Source organism: Pinus tabuliformis, chromosome Q, assembly GCF_031772625.1.
Source record: "Pinus tabuliformis cultivar Carrire ecotype Pingquan chromosome Q, CPIR1, whole genome shotgun sequence".
Lineage (NCBI taxonomy): Eukaryota > Viridiplantae > Streptophyta > Pinopsida > Pinales > Pinaceae > Pinus > Pinus tabuliformis.
This window is the reverse complement of record NC_142296.1, coordinates 972,052,649-972,072,648: the sequence shown is the minus strand read 5'-3', so window position 1 is coordinate 972,072,648 and position 20,000 is coordinate 972,052,649. Positions and strand designations below refer to the sequence as shown.

At 44.8% G+C, this 20,000-nt stretch overlaps 1 protein-coding gene across 3 annotated transcripts in view; it reads left to right on the top strand.

The window, feature by feature from the left end:
* LOC149222722 (tRNA/rRNA methyltransferase (SpoU) family protein) overlaps window positions 1-20,000 on the top strand; it is a 279,828-nt gene that overhangs the window by 113,667 nt on the left and 146,161 nt on the right. For all 3 annotated transcript variants that reach the window (XR_016249442.1, XM_089385602.1, XM_089385603.1), the window contains exon 4: window positions 3,674-3,735. Coding sequence is in view for 2 of the 3 variants with exons in the window: in XM_089385602.1 (XP_089241728.1) it covers window positions 3,674-3,735 (62 nt within the window). In the remaining variant the exon portion in view is untranslated. The remainder of the gene's footprint in view (window positions 1-3,673; window positions 3,736-20,000) is intronic.

The window sequence follows — 20,000 nt, the reverse complement described above, 5'->3', positions numbered from 1 at the left end:
CATCGAGTTGAGTTGAAAGTATGTGTCCATCTTTTCAACCTAAGCCCTGGTTGTGTAATAGCGCCATCAAATGTAGGGAAATACATCCTCCCTATAGTTCTCTGCAACTCATAGTTTTGGGTCCCTTGTCCTTCATACCCCTTGTTCCTCTCACTCTTCTTGAGCTTGCAGTAATCTCTGAAGGAGAGGGCTTCTTTGAAATCTTCCTCCATCACCTGCCACTCTATGAAGTAATCCCCCATCTGGGGAGTGTCTTCCTCCCTTGCTAGTTCGATTTGTGCCATTGGCACGAAAGAGGGTAGTGTAACCCTAGTTGGCACACTAATTGAAGGGTGCCTGCTGCTGGTGAGGGGTGATCGAAAGGCTAAAAAGCCGTTTCTCCACACAAAAACCCTCTAGGTGTGGCCCTGTCTCTGTTCTGTGATTTGATCTCCTCCAGCATGTCTTTTTGCCCCTTGGCCAAGTCACTCAGAGCCCTCAAGAGGCTATCGAAATCCATCTCCTCCCTACTCTTAGTCTCCGCCATTTCCTCTTCTTCAGCCACTACTTGCCCTCTTTCCTCCATATCTAGTGTAATTTCTAGCTCCTTTCTCTGCTCATGTACCTCTACCTCCAGTAAATGATGTTCTCTTGGTCTCCTCCTCTCATATGAAACCAACCCCACAGCTGAGCCAAGAACTAGGCTGTGATACCACTGTAATGTTCATAAGTAGGAATATAAGTGATATTCTAGACAAATAAATAGTGCAGCAACATAAAATTAAAAACATGCATTATACACCCATAAAACACTGTAAATCTGGAACTGCTGAGCCATATATTATAAAATCTGAGAGCATAGGTACAATATAAATGAGATGGTGCACCTAGGCTTGTCTCAAGAAAAAGCTGGACTAAACTCAGGTGATGGAATAGCTGAGCTGAAGGTTGCTCAGTTGCTGCACCACTCTGCACTGTGTTGGCCTAGTAAAACTGTTGTCTTGCTGAAATTCGACCTGCTGGAATGTGCCCAAAAACTGCCTAGAAAATTATTTCTTTTCAGCCTTAGACTTCTTGGACAAAACCCAGAAAAACCTAGAAGGGAATTTCTCTAGTTTTGACTTTGGATTTTCGGCCTCCTTGGAGCCTCTCCCTAGCTGCTGCCAAATTCGACTTACAGGAAACAGCCTGCAAATCCATCTGAAACACCCCTAGAATTCTGGGTTCACCTGTGATGACTGACTCCTTGCTCCCCGGATGATGCTTGGCCCGAATGGCTGCTCTCCTAAGCACCACAAATTTGCTGCCAGAGGCCTCTGCGGAATCCCTCTGCCCAGAAATTCGTACTGTTGTAATCCCTGACTGGCTGGCTGCAAAACTCAGTGAAAATGTCCTCAACCAACAGCCTTTCCAGCTCCTGGAACTCCCAGCAAGCTATGGACCTCCTGGCTGGTTCAATCTACTTCTGCGTGTTTCTGGCTGCCCAAAAAATAGGCAGTCTCCTCCTCTGCGTGGCTGGATGAAGTGGATGTCAATGTTGGAACCCCTGAAATCTCTGTGGAACAACCTCCCTAGGGCGGGCATGGATAGTCCCCGGAAGTAGAGGTTGAATCTCCCTTGTGGAAGATCCGTGGCTAAACAGCGGGTAGACTCGCTAAGCTGCAGAACGTACAAAGGTAAGTTTGTTTGTCAAATGATCAAGATGATGCAAAATGAGAGCTTCTTCCTGTTTTATCACCTTGGGTCCCCTTAGCCCCGTGGCTAAACATCTGGTAGACTCGCTAAGCAGCAGAGCGTACAGAGGTAGGTTTGTTTGTGAAATGATCAAGATGATGCAAAATGAGAGCTCCTGCCTCTTTTATCACCTTGGGTCCCCTTAACCTCTTGTGGGCTCCTCCTTCCACTAATTTGATTCCCTCCAACGCATGCCTTGGCCAAGTTCGAATTATTCATGTGGGTGGCCCCCACATTCCACTAGCTGCCAGAAATAGTCGAATTGCCTATAGTTCCTAAGTTCTGTGTGTGGGGTCCTCCTCCTAAGCCAAAAATGATGCCAAAATTGTGTAGCTGCACCTCGTGACTAATAAATTTGAGAAGGGACATGACATACTATAATGCCCTTTAGGCTTAAACATTAAATGAAAGCATTTGAATACAAAAATGGTTAATGTACCTCATATTTAATGCATATTTAATGACCCACCTTCATCGGATGAGCAGGCTAGATGAAATAAATCCCTGATCGGAGCATGGATGGGCGACATTTGAGGCTAGCTATTTGTGTATCATCATAGGGCTGCTAGCTAGCAAGTTGAAACAATAGGGGGCAAAAATTCTCCTAGGGGTTACCCACTTAGGTGGGTAACAAGAACCACTAAGCTATCTCCAATGTGCAAGTCCATCATGGATGATCTCCCATGTGTGAATCCATCATGGATGACCTAGGGGTTGAACATACACCATTTTGAAGCACCCCAAAACATGGTGTAAACACTTTTGGAGTATCTTGAAAGATCACAACTCCTATGCCTTGACCAATAACTATAGCTCCTTTATGACCTGCATCTGTACTTGTATAGATTTTGCCTATATGGTGTTATTGCATACCTCCTATGACGAACCCGTAGTCTCCAAAACCTTGCCATCAAAACCATCATCACCGTCATCAAATCCATTTCCAGCTTCCTGAAACCCTTCTCCAATTCCAATTCGATCCAAAAAATACCCCTATCATGCGGATATGAGGCCATACTCCTGTGCTTTGACCAATGATTGCGGCATTTGTATCGCCCATGTCTATTACATGGATTGTGTTTCTATGGTGCTGCTAGGTCCCTCCTCCAGTACTTGAAGTGCACCCTCCCATGTCATTAGTCTCCTCCATTACTTTTTTTGACAAGTTAATGATAATTAGCTTGATAACACGTGATTTCTTTGATTCTAATAATGATATGTTTTATCATCTTTGCACTTTCCTAATGTTAGTCTTGGGTTCTTCTATTTAGCCAAATATGCTCTAGGTAGACATGGGCTTTCTCTGCTCGCAACAAGACCAATGCCCTACTCCAGATGATAATGGCTTCTGTGTTTTCCGTTCACTAGCATGCCTTACAAGATAGAGCAAACATCATGTTCATTCTGTATGCATCCTTGACATTTAATAGTAGTTATAAGCTCCTTGACTTGCACATGAATTCAAAGTGCTACATAGAAAATGGCATGGTGAAGGGAATCAAAATGGTGTTTTCTTTCCAAAAAACTTGAAAGGTTTGGTTCAGAGAATATTTTTGCCAATCCCATGCTCACTAAGTCTCTTTTATTGAACTTATACTTGTTGGATAAATGTTGAATATGGAGTAAGCATAATGCCCACTCTGTATCCATCCTTGACACTAAATAGTAGTCATAAGTTCCCAGACTTGCATATGAATTCAAAGTGATATGTAGGAAATGACATAGTGAAAGGAAACAAAATGGTGATTTCTTTCCTAAAAAATTAAAAGGTTTCCTTCAGAGAATATTTTACCAATCCATTCCCACTTAGTGGCTTTAATTGAATTTATACTTGTTGGATAAAAGTTGAAGATGGTTTCTTTTTCCTTCCCCGTTATATCTGTAGTATCAGACTTCAGAATAGAAATGACACTAATGATATGAATTTTACTGCTCCTAAGTTTTGTTGTATGTTGCACAGGTTTCTGTTCATGATATGGATTGGACATTACCAACAGCAATTGTCTTAGGAAACGAACACAGGTAAGCAATTTTGAATGATTTCCCTTGTTTTCAGATATCATGCGAAATCTTAATTTCAAAACGTGTTTCTTTTGTTTGGTCAATAGTTCTTCTCATCACATGTTGATACTTGTCTTTTGAAACCGCTCCTCAATTGCATGAAACAATAATCTATTCTATTTGTTTGCTAGTTAAGGTTGATCAAAGTGATAAACAAAAAGGAACTTATGCATAATGTAACATGTTATTTTATCAAGGAAGATGACTTTATGTACGATTCTTTGGACATACAATCATAACTCTCAAAAAATACAAGATCATTTTTAACTGCCAATTAGCTCACATATGCTTTTTTTACTAATGTGAATTTCACATTAAATTTATAACTAGTCTAAACACAAATCTATGTACAAACTAAAGTTAACAATGCTAAGGAATCGGGCGATGGCCATAATGACAGAGATAGAACTTATGCTAGTTTTTTTCCCATGTGCTTAATGTGTATACCTCAACAATCTTTTGCATTTTGATCTTCTTTTGTTTTTTTTTTTGTGACCATCATATACTTTTTCTTGTTTTGTTAGCTACATCAACCTCCCAGGGCCAAGTTTTGAGCCCTTACTATGTATGAGGATGTATGGTGTCAAATCCCAGAGAACCAATGGTCAGTTGAACCCGAAGAAGGGAGGGGGAATATAGGGCTTGTAATGTGAAACGGAAAGTGGTATGCATGGAATAGGGACAGATGGGACTATGTTATCTCAATCAGGGTTGTGAAAATTTGGATGCCCAAATATTTCCTGCAACAACTGATTACGTTTCTCTTATTTGTTAATTACTGAACCAAATTATTGATTGTTTCCTACAGTAAACATTGAAACGAATACATTGCAGCCTTCACCATTTAAACAAAATACGAAAACAAGAAACTGAACAAGAAAGAAATACACAACAAATCTACATAGTTGTTTTTGGACATATGTCCCCAGAAAAACCCAATGCGAGAAAACTGGTGCAACAACTCCGAGGGTTTTATTATTAAGCAGTAGCAATTTCTGAATACAATCTCTGGATTCCTTCCTAGCAATCCAATTACAGAGAATATCACTGATAGAGAGATAAGTGAGGTTACCTCACACTATCACTTGAAATGCTGGCTGATCTAGCCACTGAATGAACTGCCCCTGGTTGCCTTTGCGCAATCACTGCGTCACACCCTCTGGGGACAGTGTCACCCCTTCAGCTGATCGATTTGCTGCGCAGGAACATCGATTTGCACCTCTCGGTCTCACACCTCGGTTTCTGGCTTCTGCAATTGATTCCTTTAGCAAATTTTCTGATTCCCTCTTGGCTTCTGCGCTGCCTCTATGTGGCCCTGCGTGGCTCTGCGTCAGCCTCTCTGGCTCTACGCTGCCTCTGCTAGATCTCTCTCTGCCTTCTCTGCTAAGTATTCTTTGATTGGGAAAGATTTCCCTTCAGATACTATCCCTGACCCTCACTACACAAGATCACTATCGAAAATCTCTCCGACAGTTGCTTTGCTTCAGAAAATCGAACTTCTTTCGAACTACAACTCTATATCACCCCACCTCCCTCCTGGAGATGCCCATCTGTAGTTCTTTCGAACTACAACTCTAGATCACCCCACCTCCCTCCTCGAGATGCCTGGGCTGTCATGGCGAGCTCCTCCTCCTCAATAGTCACGGCTGCAACCTTCAGATCATGCTTCTCATCTTTGTCCTTCTTCTTGAGAGGACACGGTGTTGTGTAGTGACCAAGTTCACCACACCTGAAGCATTTGAGTTTCAAAACATCTTGTTGAAATTTCTAAGTCTGACACGTTAGAAATCCCTACTGCATTATTTGGTTTATTTTCTCCTACTTGTTCTTTTCATTAACAAGTTATTTATAAATATAAATACTAAAAATAGACACAAATGCAGCCTTAACTCATATGCAAATCAACAATTGAAATAATTGAGACAAACACACAAGGGACACCGTTATTTTTGGACAATCGTCCCCGGAAAAACCCAATGCGGGAAAACCGGTGCAACAGATATGAGGGTTTTATTATTATGTAGTTTTTTAATACAACTAGGGTGCCAGAAATGGCTCACCCAACAGAGAATGCTCTCGGCGGCAGTACATCTCCTCGGAGACAGATATTCTAACTGATTAATCACCAAATGTACGATCCCACAACAACAATTGCAGCTTCTTAGCTGGACAGCGAAAGCTGCTCCAAGCTTCTCTGCTGCTTTGCGTCACTTTGTAAGGATTGCGTCACCCTTCTTGGCTCACCAACACTCAGTCTGCCCCACGAAAATTCTTCTGGCACTGCCTCTTGGCCCTGCGTTAGCTTTGCTAGCCTCTGCGTAGCTACTGAAGCCTCTGCATCAGCTCTCAGACCCTCTGCGTCACCCACACTGACCTCTTCAGCCTCTGCGTAGCTCCTAGTTGCCTGTACATCAGCCTCTCCAAGCTCTGCATTGCCTCTCTGGCACTATCTCTGCCTCTCTACTATGTATTTTCAACCTCATGTTGCACTACCCCTCGCTGCAACAAATCACTAGCTCGATTCTCTCAGCAAAACCCCGCTCCAGAAAATCGAACTGACTGATCAATTTTGGTGTATCTCCAACTGAACCTCAAGTCTCCTCTTATACTTTTCCTGTTGAGTCTTCAATGGCCAAGATTAAGTCCCTAATCAACAACTAATATTAGATTTGGCTTGATCCATGTCATTTAGAACATTCTCAGCCAGTGTTATATTAATACCCATTAATATTTTAATTTTCCAAAGTTTAGACTTAGGAACCCCATTAAAAATATTAATTATTTTAATATCTCTCCAACCGGGTGGAATTTCTCCAATCCATTTTTGAGTTTTGGAGATCTTATGTGTCTTAGCCTCTCCACCAATTTTCATGACTAGAGCACATTCGATGCTACCACAAATAAACACATCTTTCTTCTTCTTTCGTTGCTCCTGTTGCCCCTTGGATGCGAGCGCTGCATTCTCTTCCTCCTCCTTGGGCTTCGACCCACTGCTGCTGCTTCCGTCAAGTTTACACTTGACCAAGTCCCTCTTCAACTCCTCTTCCTTAAGAGTTGCCCACATTTCATCCCAGTTTCGCAAAGTTGCCCTGCTCAAGATGCTTTGGACAAAGACTTGCCACTCCTCAGATACTGAATTTAGAGCTGGTCTTTCCATCTCGGAACCTTAAGGTGTTGACCCCACAACTGCCAACTCATCCTGGGTCTCCTGAAGCTTTGCAAGGAACAGATCAATGCGTTCCCCCTTCTGCATCTGCATAGATCTCATCTTCTGCTCCAAATGCATATTTTGTTGCTTGAAAGATCCCTGATATAGTGTCGACAATGCATCCCACATCTCCTTGGTAGTGTTTCTGCTAGTGATGTGACAAACTATATGATCCTTCACTCCGTCGAGGATCATTCTTTTGGTCTTCGCCATTTCGCCCTTATACTTCTTGAGCGGACCTGGATCCGTGGGCTCAGTTACCACGTTGTCGACATAGACCTTGAGAAAATGCTCATCCAGAAGGAACGACATCCTTGCCTTCTAGATCAAATAGTTGGATGCACCATCTAACCGATCCTGATCTCTCAATCCACTGGCTGCCATCTCTACCACTTCGAAAAAGTTGAATGACCTCCTCTCTCTTGCTGCTGCTCGGCAAATGAGAATTCAAATTCCCTGGCTAAGAATTCTCTGAGGAAAAAAATTCCCTCTAAGTGTCCCACCTTTCTTCTGACGTCTTTTTGCCTAGCAACTACCTGCAAAAAACTGCGTCCCACTAGAAAACCCCTCTTCACTAAAGCTTCTGTTGCATTGCTCCCTTTGTCGTTGATAGATTTCGATTTGGAAATCCTACCTCTCTGTTGACTCACTTAGGGAGAGATTTACCACGACAATCTAGCCCTCTTGGCTTGAACTGCGCAAACCCTCTGGGAATTTGATTTGCTGCCTCTGCAGGAATTTCAAACTGCCTTCCTCCTTTAGCGTTGAGCTCTTCCAACACTGATCTCTTGTTTCACCTGCAGCTCTGATACCATGTGAAAATTTGGATGCCCAAATTTCTACTGCAGCAACTGATTATGTTTCCCTTATTTGTTAATTATTGAACCAAATTATTTATTGTTTCCTACAGTAAACACTGAAACGAATACACTGCAACCTTCACCATTTATAAAATACGGAAACAAGAAACTGAACAAGAAAGAAATACACAACACATCTACACAGTTATTTTTGGACAAATGTCCCTGGAAAAACCCAATGCAGGAAAACCGGTGCAGCAACTCTGAGGGTTTTATTATTAAGCAGTAGTAATTTCTGAATACAATCTTTGGATGCCTTCCCGACAATCCAATTATAGAGAATATCACTAATAGAGAGATAAGTGAGGTTACCTCACACTATCACTGGAAATCCTGGCTGATCCAGCCACTGAATGAATTGCTCTTGGTTGCCTCTGCACAGTCACAGCGTCAGCCCAGCGTCACACCCTCTAGGGACAGTGTCACCCCTTCAGCTGATCGATTTGCTGCCTAAGAACTTCGATTTCACCTCCTGATCTCACACCTCAGCTTCCAGATTCTGGAATTGATTCCTTCAACAAATATTTGGATTCCCTCTTGGCTTCTGCGCTGCCTTCGCGTGGCTCTGTGTCATCCTCTCTGGCTCTGCGTTGCCTCTGCTGGATCTCTCTTTGCCTTCTCTGCTGAATATTCTCCGATCGGGAAAGATTTCCCTTCAGATATTATCCCTACCCCTCACTGCACAGGATCACTATCGAAAATCTCTATGACAGCTGCTCTGCTTCAGAAAATTGAACTTCTGATCTCTCCTCTGTCTGTTCTCCAAGTGCCCCTCAAGCCTCTTCTTATATCTTTCTGTTGGACAACCAACGACCCATATTAACTTCTAATCAATGGCTTAGATCATTTTGGCTTGATCCTCGTCTTCTTCTAGAAGTTACACCCACATTTTAGATTAATACCCATTAATTATTTTAATTTCCTAAGTTTAGACTTGGGGTCCCATTAAAAATAATTAATTATTTTTAATTAATTAATCCTTCTCTGTTGCCTTCTACTTAGGAACAACTCTGTCTCTTGGGACAACTGTTTCTGTTGCAAATTTTCTGATTTAGCTGGAGCCTTCAACTCTCTTGTGATCTGCAATGCTCACATACCATGTTGAAATTTCTAAGTTTAACTTGTCAGAAATTCTTCCTACATTATCTGGTTTATTTCACCTATTTGTTTATTTCTTAACAAGTTATTTAACCATATAAATATTGAAAATAAACGCAAATGCAGTCTCAACCATCTACAGATCATCAACTAAAAATAACAAACAAACACACAAGGGACACCGCTATTTTTGGACAATCGTGCCTGGAAAAACCCAACTTGGGAAAACTGGTGCAACAGTTCTGATGGTTTTATTATTAAGTAGCTTTCTTGAGTACAACTAGGGTGCCAAACTGGCTCACCCAACAGAGAAATTTATCTTGCAGTAATACCTCTCTTCGGAAGCAGATATTCAGCAAGTATGCTCTACAAAAATCTCTTTGACGCTTCTCTGAAGCTTTGTGTCAGCCCTCCTGGCCTTTGCGTCACTCAGAAACACCATGCGTCAGTGTTCTGCTGCTCTGCACTGGCTCTCTGGCCTTTTGCGTCACCCAAGCAGGCACTGCTAGCCTCTACGCAGTCACTCTGGCCCTCTGCGTGGCTCCTGTTGACACTGCATAGCCTCCTCAATCTCTGTGCTAGTCCTTCGGCACTATCTCTGCCTCTCTGCTATGCACTCACTGCCCCTCTTCAACTCAGATCACTTGTTTGAATTTTCTCAGCAAACCCCTCTCTAGAAAATCAAATTGACTAATCAATCTTGGTGCATCTCCAACTGACCCTCAAGCGTCCTCTTATACTTTTTCTGTTGAGTCTTCAACGGTCGAGATTAAATCTCTAATCAACGACTAAGATTAGATTTGGCTTGATCCATGTCATTTAGAACATTCTCACCCAGTTTTATATTAATACCCATCAGTATTTTAATTTTGCTAAGTTTAGACTTCAAAACTCCATTAAAAATATTAATTATTTTAATATCTCTCTAACTGGGTGGAATTTCCCCAAATCATTTTTGGGTCTTAGAGATCTCATGTGCTTTAGCCTCTCCACCAATTTTCATGGCTAGAGCACATCCGATACTACCCCAAATCAACACTCCCTCTTAGTGAGGAATGTGCTCTAGTAATGCTCCACCACTAAACATCACCCTAATCATCCGACATCAGTACCTGTGATGATGTTTGGCCTGCTGCCCAACATCCTCTGCACTGTTGCCTCTTGTATTGCTAACCATGGCTCTGCCATTTCCACTGCTACATCTGTATTGCAGCTCCCTCTGCATCTGTGTTGTTGCTAGTCCTTCATCCCAACACTGCATCTGCACTGCAACTCTCTCTCATCATGTTGCATTGTGCTGTCCATAGCACTACCACTGCTAATTGCTGCACTGCAACTCAGTTACTGAGAAGTAAGTAATTGATCTACCCAACTACTGACATCCTTGTCAGGCTAGAAGCCCCTTGATGCTGAAGCTACCTCTGCTGCTATTTTGTGCTCCCTTTGTGCCTCTCGCACTGCTGCAACACCTTTGTGCCTCTCGCACTGCTGCAACCACCTCTGTGCCTTTCTGCACTGCTGCAACCACCTTTGTGCCTCTCGCACTGCTGCAACCCTCACTGCACTGCCAAAGACCACTGCACTCTAGCACTGCCTTGTCGCTCCATCTGCATCTTTCTTCTAGAATCTACCGACATCCATCATCCTCTACTGTCACTCAGGGCTCCCGTAGCCAGATATGATCCAAGAGTTTGGGTACCTCAAGGATCCTTCCCCTACATCTTCTGTAGTCCTCCTGACTACAGCTTGATGTCTCCCCACCTCTTCTCTAGAGGTGAATGAGCACTCATGGCACAGTCGTCATCCTTCTCGAATTCTTTCTTTGCCTTAGTTGGAGTTGCCTTGGAGTAAGAAGCCTCTCCCTTATTCTTCTTCCTGGTACACTGGGTTGCATAATGACTCAGCTCCCCAAAATGGAAGCACTTTATCTTGGAGATGTCCTTCTTCTTTGTCTTCCCCTGTTGTCTCGCAGATGCCAGAGCTGTATCCTTTTCCTCTTTCTTGATTCGACCTCCTTTGTTGCTACTTCTTGCCTTGGTTAGTCATCTGATCTCTTCTTGGCGAAGAGCTGCCCACATCTCTTCCCATCCTGGAAGATTAGCTCTGCCCAAAATGATTTGGACAAATGTCTCCCAATCCTCGGAGACTGCATTCAGGGTGGTCCTCACCATGAACTCCTGATCCGGCGTGGCCCCTGTGGAAGTAACTTGGTACCGAATCTCCTGCAACCTGCTCAGGTATAGATTTATTTGCTCCCTCTTCTGCATTTGATATGACCATCGTTGATTCTCCAGTAGCATCTTTCTCTACACGGAAGTGCCCTGATACAATGTCATCAAGGTATCCCACATCTTCTTTGTTGTGTTCTCGGAAATATGCTAAACTACATGATCCTTGACCCCATCAAGGATTATGCATTTTGCCTTGGCCATTGCATCCTCATACCTTTCATTATCAGCCGGGTCAACTGGTGTTGATTTGGGGTAGTATCGGATGTGCTCTAGCCACGAAAATTGGTGGTGAGGCTAAGACACATGAGATCTCCAATACCCAGAAGGAGTTTGGGCAGATTCTAAACAGTTTGGGAGATATTAAAATAATTAATATTTTTAATGGAGTCCCTAAGTCTAAACTTAGGGAAAATAAAATATTAATGTAAATTAATATAAAATTGTGTTAGAATGGTCCAAAAGTCATGGATCAAGCCAGATCTAATCTTAGTCATTGATTAGGGACTTAATCTCAACCGTTGATTTGTCAATGAGAAAAGTATAAGAGGAGACTTGAGGGTCACTTGGAGAACACACCAAGAGATCAAGATTTCGACTCTCTGGGGCTGGGTTTGCTGAGAAAGTTGAGAGAGTGATCAGAGTTGCAGCTAAGGGGTAGTGAATACAGAAGCAGAGAGGCAGAGATAGTAGAGGGACGCAGAACTAACCAACGGTTCACGCAGAGGCAGCCAGGAGATGCGCAGTGCCTTAGAGGGCTAGCGTGGGTAACACAGAGGGCTAGAGGGCTGACGCAATGCCTCCAGAGGCTGACGCAGGCCAAGTCAGAGTGACGTTGGGCTAACACTGGGCCAGAGAGAGGCTAACGCAGTCCCTAGAGGCTGACGTTGGGGTCTCGTGGGGCATTTTGGAGTTGTGGAGTTGCCGGAGTGTTTATCCGGGGTTTCAACTGGAATATCTGCTTTCAAGTAGAGAGGTACTACTGTCGAGATTTTTCTTTGTTGGGTGAGCCAGATTTAGCACCGAAATTGTATTCTGAAACTGCTTAATAAATCAAACCCTCAGATAGCTACACTGATTTTTGCGCATTGGGTTTTTCTGGGGACATTAGTCCAAAAACAACAGTGTCACTTGTGTGCTTGTTTCTATTTCCTTCAGTTGATGATCTGTAATGTGTTGAGCATGTACTTGTATTTATTTCCAGCGTTTACATGGTAAATAACTTGTTAATTAACAGAACAAGTAGGTAGGAATAAATCAGTAAAATGCATGAAGGGTTTCTAACATGTCAGACGTAGAAATTCCAACAACTGGGATAGCCATGGTTCTCAAGGTGAAGCCCTTGATGTGATGTCTATCCAGAACAAACAGGATCCTGGCCTTCCAGATGACAAAGTTGGAAACTATAATGATCCTTAATAGATATACAAGTGATAGCAAGCAAATAATACATGCAACAAATTACAAAACCGAAATATTTAGCAAACACCCATATAAAAGCTGCAAATGGAGAACTTCTGAGCCATTTTATTATATTTTTGCAAGTCAAATACAATAGATAATGGAATGGTGCACCTGGGTTTGTCTGAAAGGACAAGTAGGTCCAAAACCAGGTAGGAAAATGGCTGAGTTGAAGGCTTCCCAGCTGCTGCACCAATCTGCACTGTGGTGCCTAGAAATTTCTACTTTGTTGAAGTTCGAATGGCTGAAAGGTGCACTGAAATTGCCCGGAAATTTATATGCTTTTAAGCCAGGACTCCTTGGCCAAAACCCGTAAAAACCCAGAAATGGATTGGTCCGATTTGGACTTCCCAAAATTGACCCCAAAAGGCACTATTCAATACCCAACATTTCTACATTGTCTTCTACAAAGATATGGCTTAAAACTCCAACTTCGGTGCTCAGAAAATTATGAAACTTTATATTTGGGATCCTTGTCAAAACCTAGAAAAATCCAGAAAGAATTTTCGCTGGTTTAGACTTATGATTTTCGACCCCCTTGGAGCCTCACCTCAACTATAGTTGCCAATTTCGACTTGCTAGAAACTACCTGTAAATCCACCTGAAAACTTCTCCAAAATGTTGAGTTCACCCGTGCTATCCAATCCCTAAATCCTTGGATGATCTCTTGGCCCAACTCCGCTGCTCCCAAGTACCACAAAAATCTGTTGTGTTGCCTTTGCGTTGTCCCCCAGCCCAACAGTTTGAATTGCTGGAATTCTAGCTTAGCTGGCTGTAAAACCCAACAAGAACGCTGGTCTAATGTTGCTACCTCAGCTCCCCAACTCCCTCTGCGTGTTTCGTGGCTGCCCAGAAATACACATTCCTTGCTCTGCGCTAGTTAGTGGTGCTATGTCAGTGCCCCAGAACTCCTAAAATCCTTGTATAACTGCCTCTCTAGGGCGGGCACAGATGGTCCCCCGAAGTAGAGGTTGAATCACCCGCTTGAGAGATTCGTGGCTAAACAGTCAGTTGACTTAGCTATACAACAGAGTGAACAGTCAAGTGATTTTGTTTGCAAGATGTATGAATGAATCCAAAATGAGAGTTTCTCCTTCCTTATAACCCCTTGGGCCTCCCTAGCCTCATGTGGGCCTCTCCATCCACCTATTCGACTTTCTCTCCAAGCTATTCGAATGGGCCAATTCGAACTCCCATGTGGGTGGCCCCCACTTTCCACTAGCAACCAAACAAAGTCGAATTTCCTCCTAAGTCCCTAAGTCGAAAATGATGGGTTCTCTTCCTTAGCCAAAATTGCGTAGCAGCACCCTGTTACAAATGTATTTGAGAAGGGACATGACAGTCCTCCCCTCCCACATGTTGCTTGCCCTCAAGTAACCTCAAAGTTGGGTGCTTCAAAATGTGCTCACCCTCCTTTGTGGCATCCTCATCTGGAAAGCTCCTCCAATGCACCAAAAATCGCTTGTCCTCAAGCAATGCCTGAATAAGCATCCCCTCTAATTGTTTCTCTCCACTTTCACTACAAAATGTGCCAGGGTCCTAGATGTGCCACTGGATCGTGCCTGACCTCTGCACTGTCCTGATATGAAAGAATCCTGAAATACCAAGATCCCAGGCAATCCTGTCCAACATGAAGCTCCCCTCACTCCACTCACTATCTTGCCCAGTGAAAGTACCAAAAGTCCCCTGCTCCATCAATGACTCACTAAAGCCCAATGGAAGATCTGTATGATCTCCCCTTGTAGTAGTCGACGCATCCCTAAAGGTTATTGAGTTGTGAAGAGTTGTGATGCCCCAGTCCCCTGCTAGTCCTAGAGTGGTGCCACCATGCTGACGCTGCACTACTCTGACTATGTGATACTCCCCATTGTGCATAGTTAGTATCCTCCTCTCCTGGAACTCAATGGTGGAATACTAAAAGAGGTGAGACACATCCTGCTTGGGCATCTCCATGGCACCAAGGCCTACCCATCCAAATCTAACTCCGAACTGATGCAACAACAGAGAATGTCTGCCTCCCCATATGATGAAACCCTCTGTGAACCCCCATGTGTCATCCCAAGAGCGAACTATATCACGCTCTGCCATGACTTCGCTCATGACGAGTGATATATCGATCCACTGAATCCCTGCATCCCATAGCCATACCTGCTGCGGCATAGCCCTATCAACTGATGGAATCCCTCTGGCCCTCGTCTCTAGTCCCTGCATATGATCACTATATAGGCTCCATATATCGTGGGCTAATCTGATGCGTACTAAGTTTCCCGGTGCCTGCCACTATGTAGTACTGATGATTGCTGGAAGCCACGTGTGCCAAAGAGCTACCCCCTGAATGCAACCAAAAGATGGGTATCTGATACTCGTAATCGTCTCAGGGCATGTGGATCCCTCCTGTCCCTGCTAACCATCTCCCTTGGGTCTGCCATCCGTCCTCTCGATAATGTGCCAATATAAGGTCTGAAGCCCGGACACATACTGGGGAACTACCTCAGTCATACCCGGTATCCTCTGCTCATGCATGGTCCTGACATGCCCTAAGAAAAGAGTGACACATGTCTCCCTCGTAACTAACTCCCTAGACATAGGCTTGGTGATGAATGATATGCCACCCCTGCAAATGATCACCTCATCCCGCAACCTGTGGTTGTCAACTGAGGGTGAGTTCCTCGTCCTCCGCTGCTCATGCCTAGAGTGCAGAAAGTTGACAACAAAATTGTCTACGCCCGTGAGGGATGTAGAGGAGGGTCAGGCGTGTGAAACCCCGTGGATACCATTGAGTATCGCTCATTACTGTCCCCGTCAATCCTGGGTGAACTACACCCAAAGGTATGTCTAGTGTTTCCGTCCAAGGGCTCCCTAGATGCAACACTCCAAGACCTCGTTGTGTGGCACTATACACCCCTGCATACCATCGATCATCCTAGTACTCCTAGACATGCCACTGTACACCACAGCCTACCCCTGTACACCGCTGGATACCCTCGGCTATGGCTATGTCATCTTGTATTGGCCTGTGTCCGGCTTGTGTCACTGTACCTGTCACTCCCTGCATGTACTCAATGCGATGTGAGGCACTCCCACTCCACAACACAGTCCAACATACTATGACACACCACCCTGCATCTCCATGCTCCTCTGCAGGCTCCTGCTCCTCGCTCCATAGCCCCGCACACCACTGGATGCTATGGCCTAATGTTGTGTCTGTATACATCAGACTGTATCCCTCTACACAACATTGGACGCTATGACATACTCTGTGTAGACTTGTGTACCAGTGCCCACTGTTGTACCACCCTGTAACATATAGTATTCTGCATGGACCAAAATAACGACCTCTCTGCTAGTACACCCTCCATGATGTGGGCTACATCCCCCCATCTGCTCTGAAGGACTTGAGCGGCCCGACTCCTGACATGCTAACGGAAATGACACTATTATGCCTATCCTCAATAGTCCCTACGTCCCATATGCTAGTAAGATATCCCTCTCTCCATACAATGCCCTGTCTAATAGCCTGTCAATGCCACCTCCTCCTACCAGCTCCTGCCATAGTAAGCTAGTCACCCTGTGACTCCACGCACCGTCAATATGCAAAGAAAACTCATGAAATCTGTCTGCTCGCCTGTCAAACCATCCTGTCACTAGTGTTGACTAGGGCTTTGATGGAGATCTGAAAATTTGGGTGTGCTCAAGCGTCAAATCCGTCCCGTAGCTACTACCATCACCTACCAGTGCTATGATGTGATGGAAAATCCCACCTGGATCCCAAAAATAGTCCAGCCCTCAAGTCCCTCTAGTAATCCATGGCCTCTGCTGACATGTGGCCATGGATGTATCCAACCGCCTAACTTGCTCCATCGAGTACCAGCTTAGTACCTCTCGCCATCCAATCCCAAAGGAGAGATCAAATGTGTAATCCTCTATGGAAGGAACAAGCCCCCCAAGTTGATGTGGTATCATGCTCAGCTCAGTCCTGCTAACCTGTCCACCCCCTCGGGTACGTCTAGACAACTCAGCCTCCCTCAATCCAACGCATAAGGGTGGCTTGATAACGCTATAGACCCCGCCATTGGGCCTTTGAAGTGCACTGTGTTGAAAACCCAATGTGTGACCTCTATGTTTCCCCTGATCAATGGCTAGCCCAAAGGATGGTTGCACATCCTCCTCCATCACGGGCTCGAGATCAGCCTTTGACTGCTCCTCCATAGTGTTGAAGTTTCTAAGTTTACTTAATTTAGAAATCCTTCATGCACTTTTCCTAATTTATTCCTACCTACTTGTTAATTTTTCTTTAACAAGTTATTTACAAGGTAAATACTGAAAATAAACACCAGTGCATGCTCAACATATTACAGTCTACAGACCAGCAACTAAAAGAAACAAGAACAAACACACCACATGACACCATTATTTTTGGACCAGTGTCCCCGAAAAAACCCAATGCAGGAAAACTGATGCAGCTATTTGAGGGTTTCCTTATTAAGCAATATCATAGTACAATCTAGGTGTCGTAACTAGCCTACCCAACAGAGAATTTCCTTAGCAGCTATACCTCACAATTTGAGAGAAATCTCTTGGTTGAAACCCCGGAAAACCCTTCCGGCAGCTCCTCAGCACAAAATTGCTCCTGCAACCCCAGCATGTGCCCAATTTGGACTGCGTCAGCCCCTCTCTGTCTCATGTTGGCCCCGCGTCAGCCTTTCTTGGCCTGCATCAGCCCCAGGAGGCCCTGCGTCAGCTCTGGAATCCTCTGTGTCAGCTACGCTGGCCCCTTTGGTGCTCTGTGCAACACTTGGCTGCCACTTTGTGGCCCTGCGTGAGCTCGTGCAGGCTTTGCGTCACCCTCCTTGGCTGCTACGCTGCTCTCCCAGCAGAATCTCTGCCTTCTCTGTTCCTCTGTACTCAATGCCCCTCAGCTGCTCTCCCGATCACTGATTCTATCTCTCTTAGCAAACCCCGCTCTAGAGAATAGAATGATTGATCATCTGGTGTGTTCTCCAAGTGACCCTCAAGCCTCCTCTTCTACTTTTCCTGTTGACATCTCAACGACCGAGCTTAAGTCCCTAATCAACGACTAAGATTAGATCTGGCTTGATCCATGTCTTTTGGACTAGTCTAACACAGATTCATATTAATACACATTAATATTTTATTTTCCCTAAGTTTAGACTTAGGGACTCCATTAAAAATATTAAGTATTTTAATATCTCTTGATTTGTTTAGAATCTACCGAAACCCTTTTTGGGTATTGGAGATCTCATGTGCCCCAACCTCTCCACTAAATTTCGTGGCTAGAGCACATCTGATGCTACCCTAAATCAACACTCCCTCTTAGCGAGGACTGTGCTCTAGCAATACTCCTCACTGAGTATTACTCTGATCATTTAGCATCGGTACCTGTGCTGATGTTAGGCCTTCCGGCCCAACATCCTCTGCACTGCTGCATCTTGTACTGCTGCCCATGGTTTTGCCACTGCCACTGCTGCATTTGTACAATAGCTCCCTCTGCATCCATGCTACTGCTAGTCCTTCCTTCCAACACTGCACTTCTTCTTTTCATGGTGCATCGTGCTGCTCACTGGTGCACTGCAACTCAGTTACTGAGAAGTAAGTAACTGATCTCCCAACTTTGACCTCCCTGTTAGGCTAGAGACCCTCCTGATGCTGAAGCTCCCTCTGCCGTTGACAAGTGCTTCCTCTCTGAACTTTGTGCTGCTACGACAACTCCCTGCATCTCGCACTGTTGCACACCTCTCTGTGTTGTCCTGCACTGGTGCAACATTCTTGTGCCTCTCGCACTACTGCAGGTTGCTAGCTCTACATTGTAGCTCTCTCTGTCGCTCCATCCGCATCCATCTCTACCCACTCAGCTCGTCCTGCTACTCCTCGTCAAGGCTCCTGTAGCAAGGTCTAATCCAAGAGGCTGGGTACCTCAAGGATCCTGCCCCTCATCGCCTGTAGTTTGCTTGACTATAGCTCGATGTCTCCCCACTTCTGCTCAAGTGGTGTATGTGCACTCATGGCACAGTCATCGTCTGTCAAAACTTCCTTCTCCGCCCGTGCTGGTGCTACCTTAGTCTCGGAAGACTCTCCCTTACTCTTCTTCCTTGGGCACTGGGTCGCATAATGACCCATCTACCCACAGTGGAAGCACTTGATCTTGGAGAGATCTTTCTTCTTTCGCTTCTCCTGCTTTCCCTCAGATGTTAGGGCCATATCCTCCTCCTCCTCCTTGACCTTGATCCCTTTGCTGTTGCTACCTATCTTCGTCTGTTGTCTAATCTCTTTCTGGCAAAGAGCTGCGCACATCTCCTCCCAAGGTGGGAGAGTCCCTCTACCCAGGATACTCTGGACAAACACTTCCCAATCTTCTGAGATAGCATTCAGGGTTGTCCTCACCATAAGCTCCTGATCCGGTGTCGCTCCTATAGCAGTCAACTGGTTTCGGATCACATTTAGTCCTCCGAGGAAGGTGTCAATTGATTGACCCTTCTTCATCTGATATGACCTCATCTGGTTCTCGAGCAACATTCTTCTCTGCACAGAAGTATGCTGGTACAGGTTCTTGAGAGCCTCCCACATCTTAAATGCCGTTTCCTTTTCGGCTATATGTGGTACCACATGATCCTTGACCCCGTTAAGGATAATGCACTTGGCCCTCACCATCGCCTCTTCGTACTTGTCGTTATCATTGGGGTCGACTGGGACAGTTATAACCTTCAAGGCGATGTTCTTGACACATTTCCTATCAAGCACTGATAAGATTCTGGCTTTCCAGACTGCGAAGTTCGATGCTCCGTCTAGTCTATCCTTGTCTCTTACCCCGTGTAGTGCCATGACACTCCTCTACTTCCCTCCTGGAATTTCTCTGTTCGACTCCTCTGAGTCTCTACTTCCCGTCTGGATGTTCTCTTTTGGCTCCCTCTGAGTCTTGATTTCCCTCCTGGAAATCCTTCTGCCGCTTGTTGAGATGTCCCCTACTCTGATTGTCTTGTGCAACTACACTGCTGATCCAGGTTCCTCGGCTAGAAACCCTCGGTAATAACTCCTCTGGCCCTGCTCTGTCAGGTATTGTTCTGACTACAGTACCTCACCAACTCCACTCTGCAATATTTCTGCAGCCTTCTAGACTCCAGCAACTGCCTCTCTGTGAACTGCGTCAGCCCCTCTCTGCCTCACTCTGGCACTGCATCAGCCTTGGGATGCCCTGCGTCAGCCCTCTAGCCCTCTGTACCAGCAACACTGGCCTTTCTGAGGCTTTGCGTAGCTCCCGACTTCTTCTGCGTGGCTCTGGCTGGCTTTGCGTCACACTTCTTGGCCTCTCCGCTGCTAGAAACAACTTTTGTCACCTCGAGACAACTGTTTTCT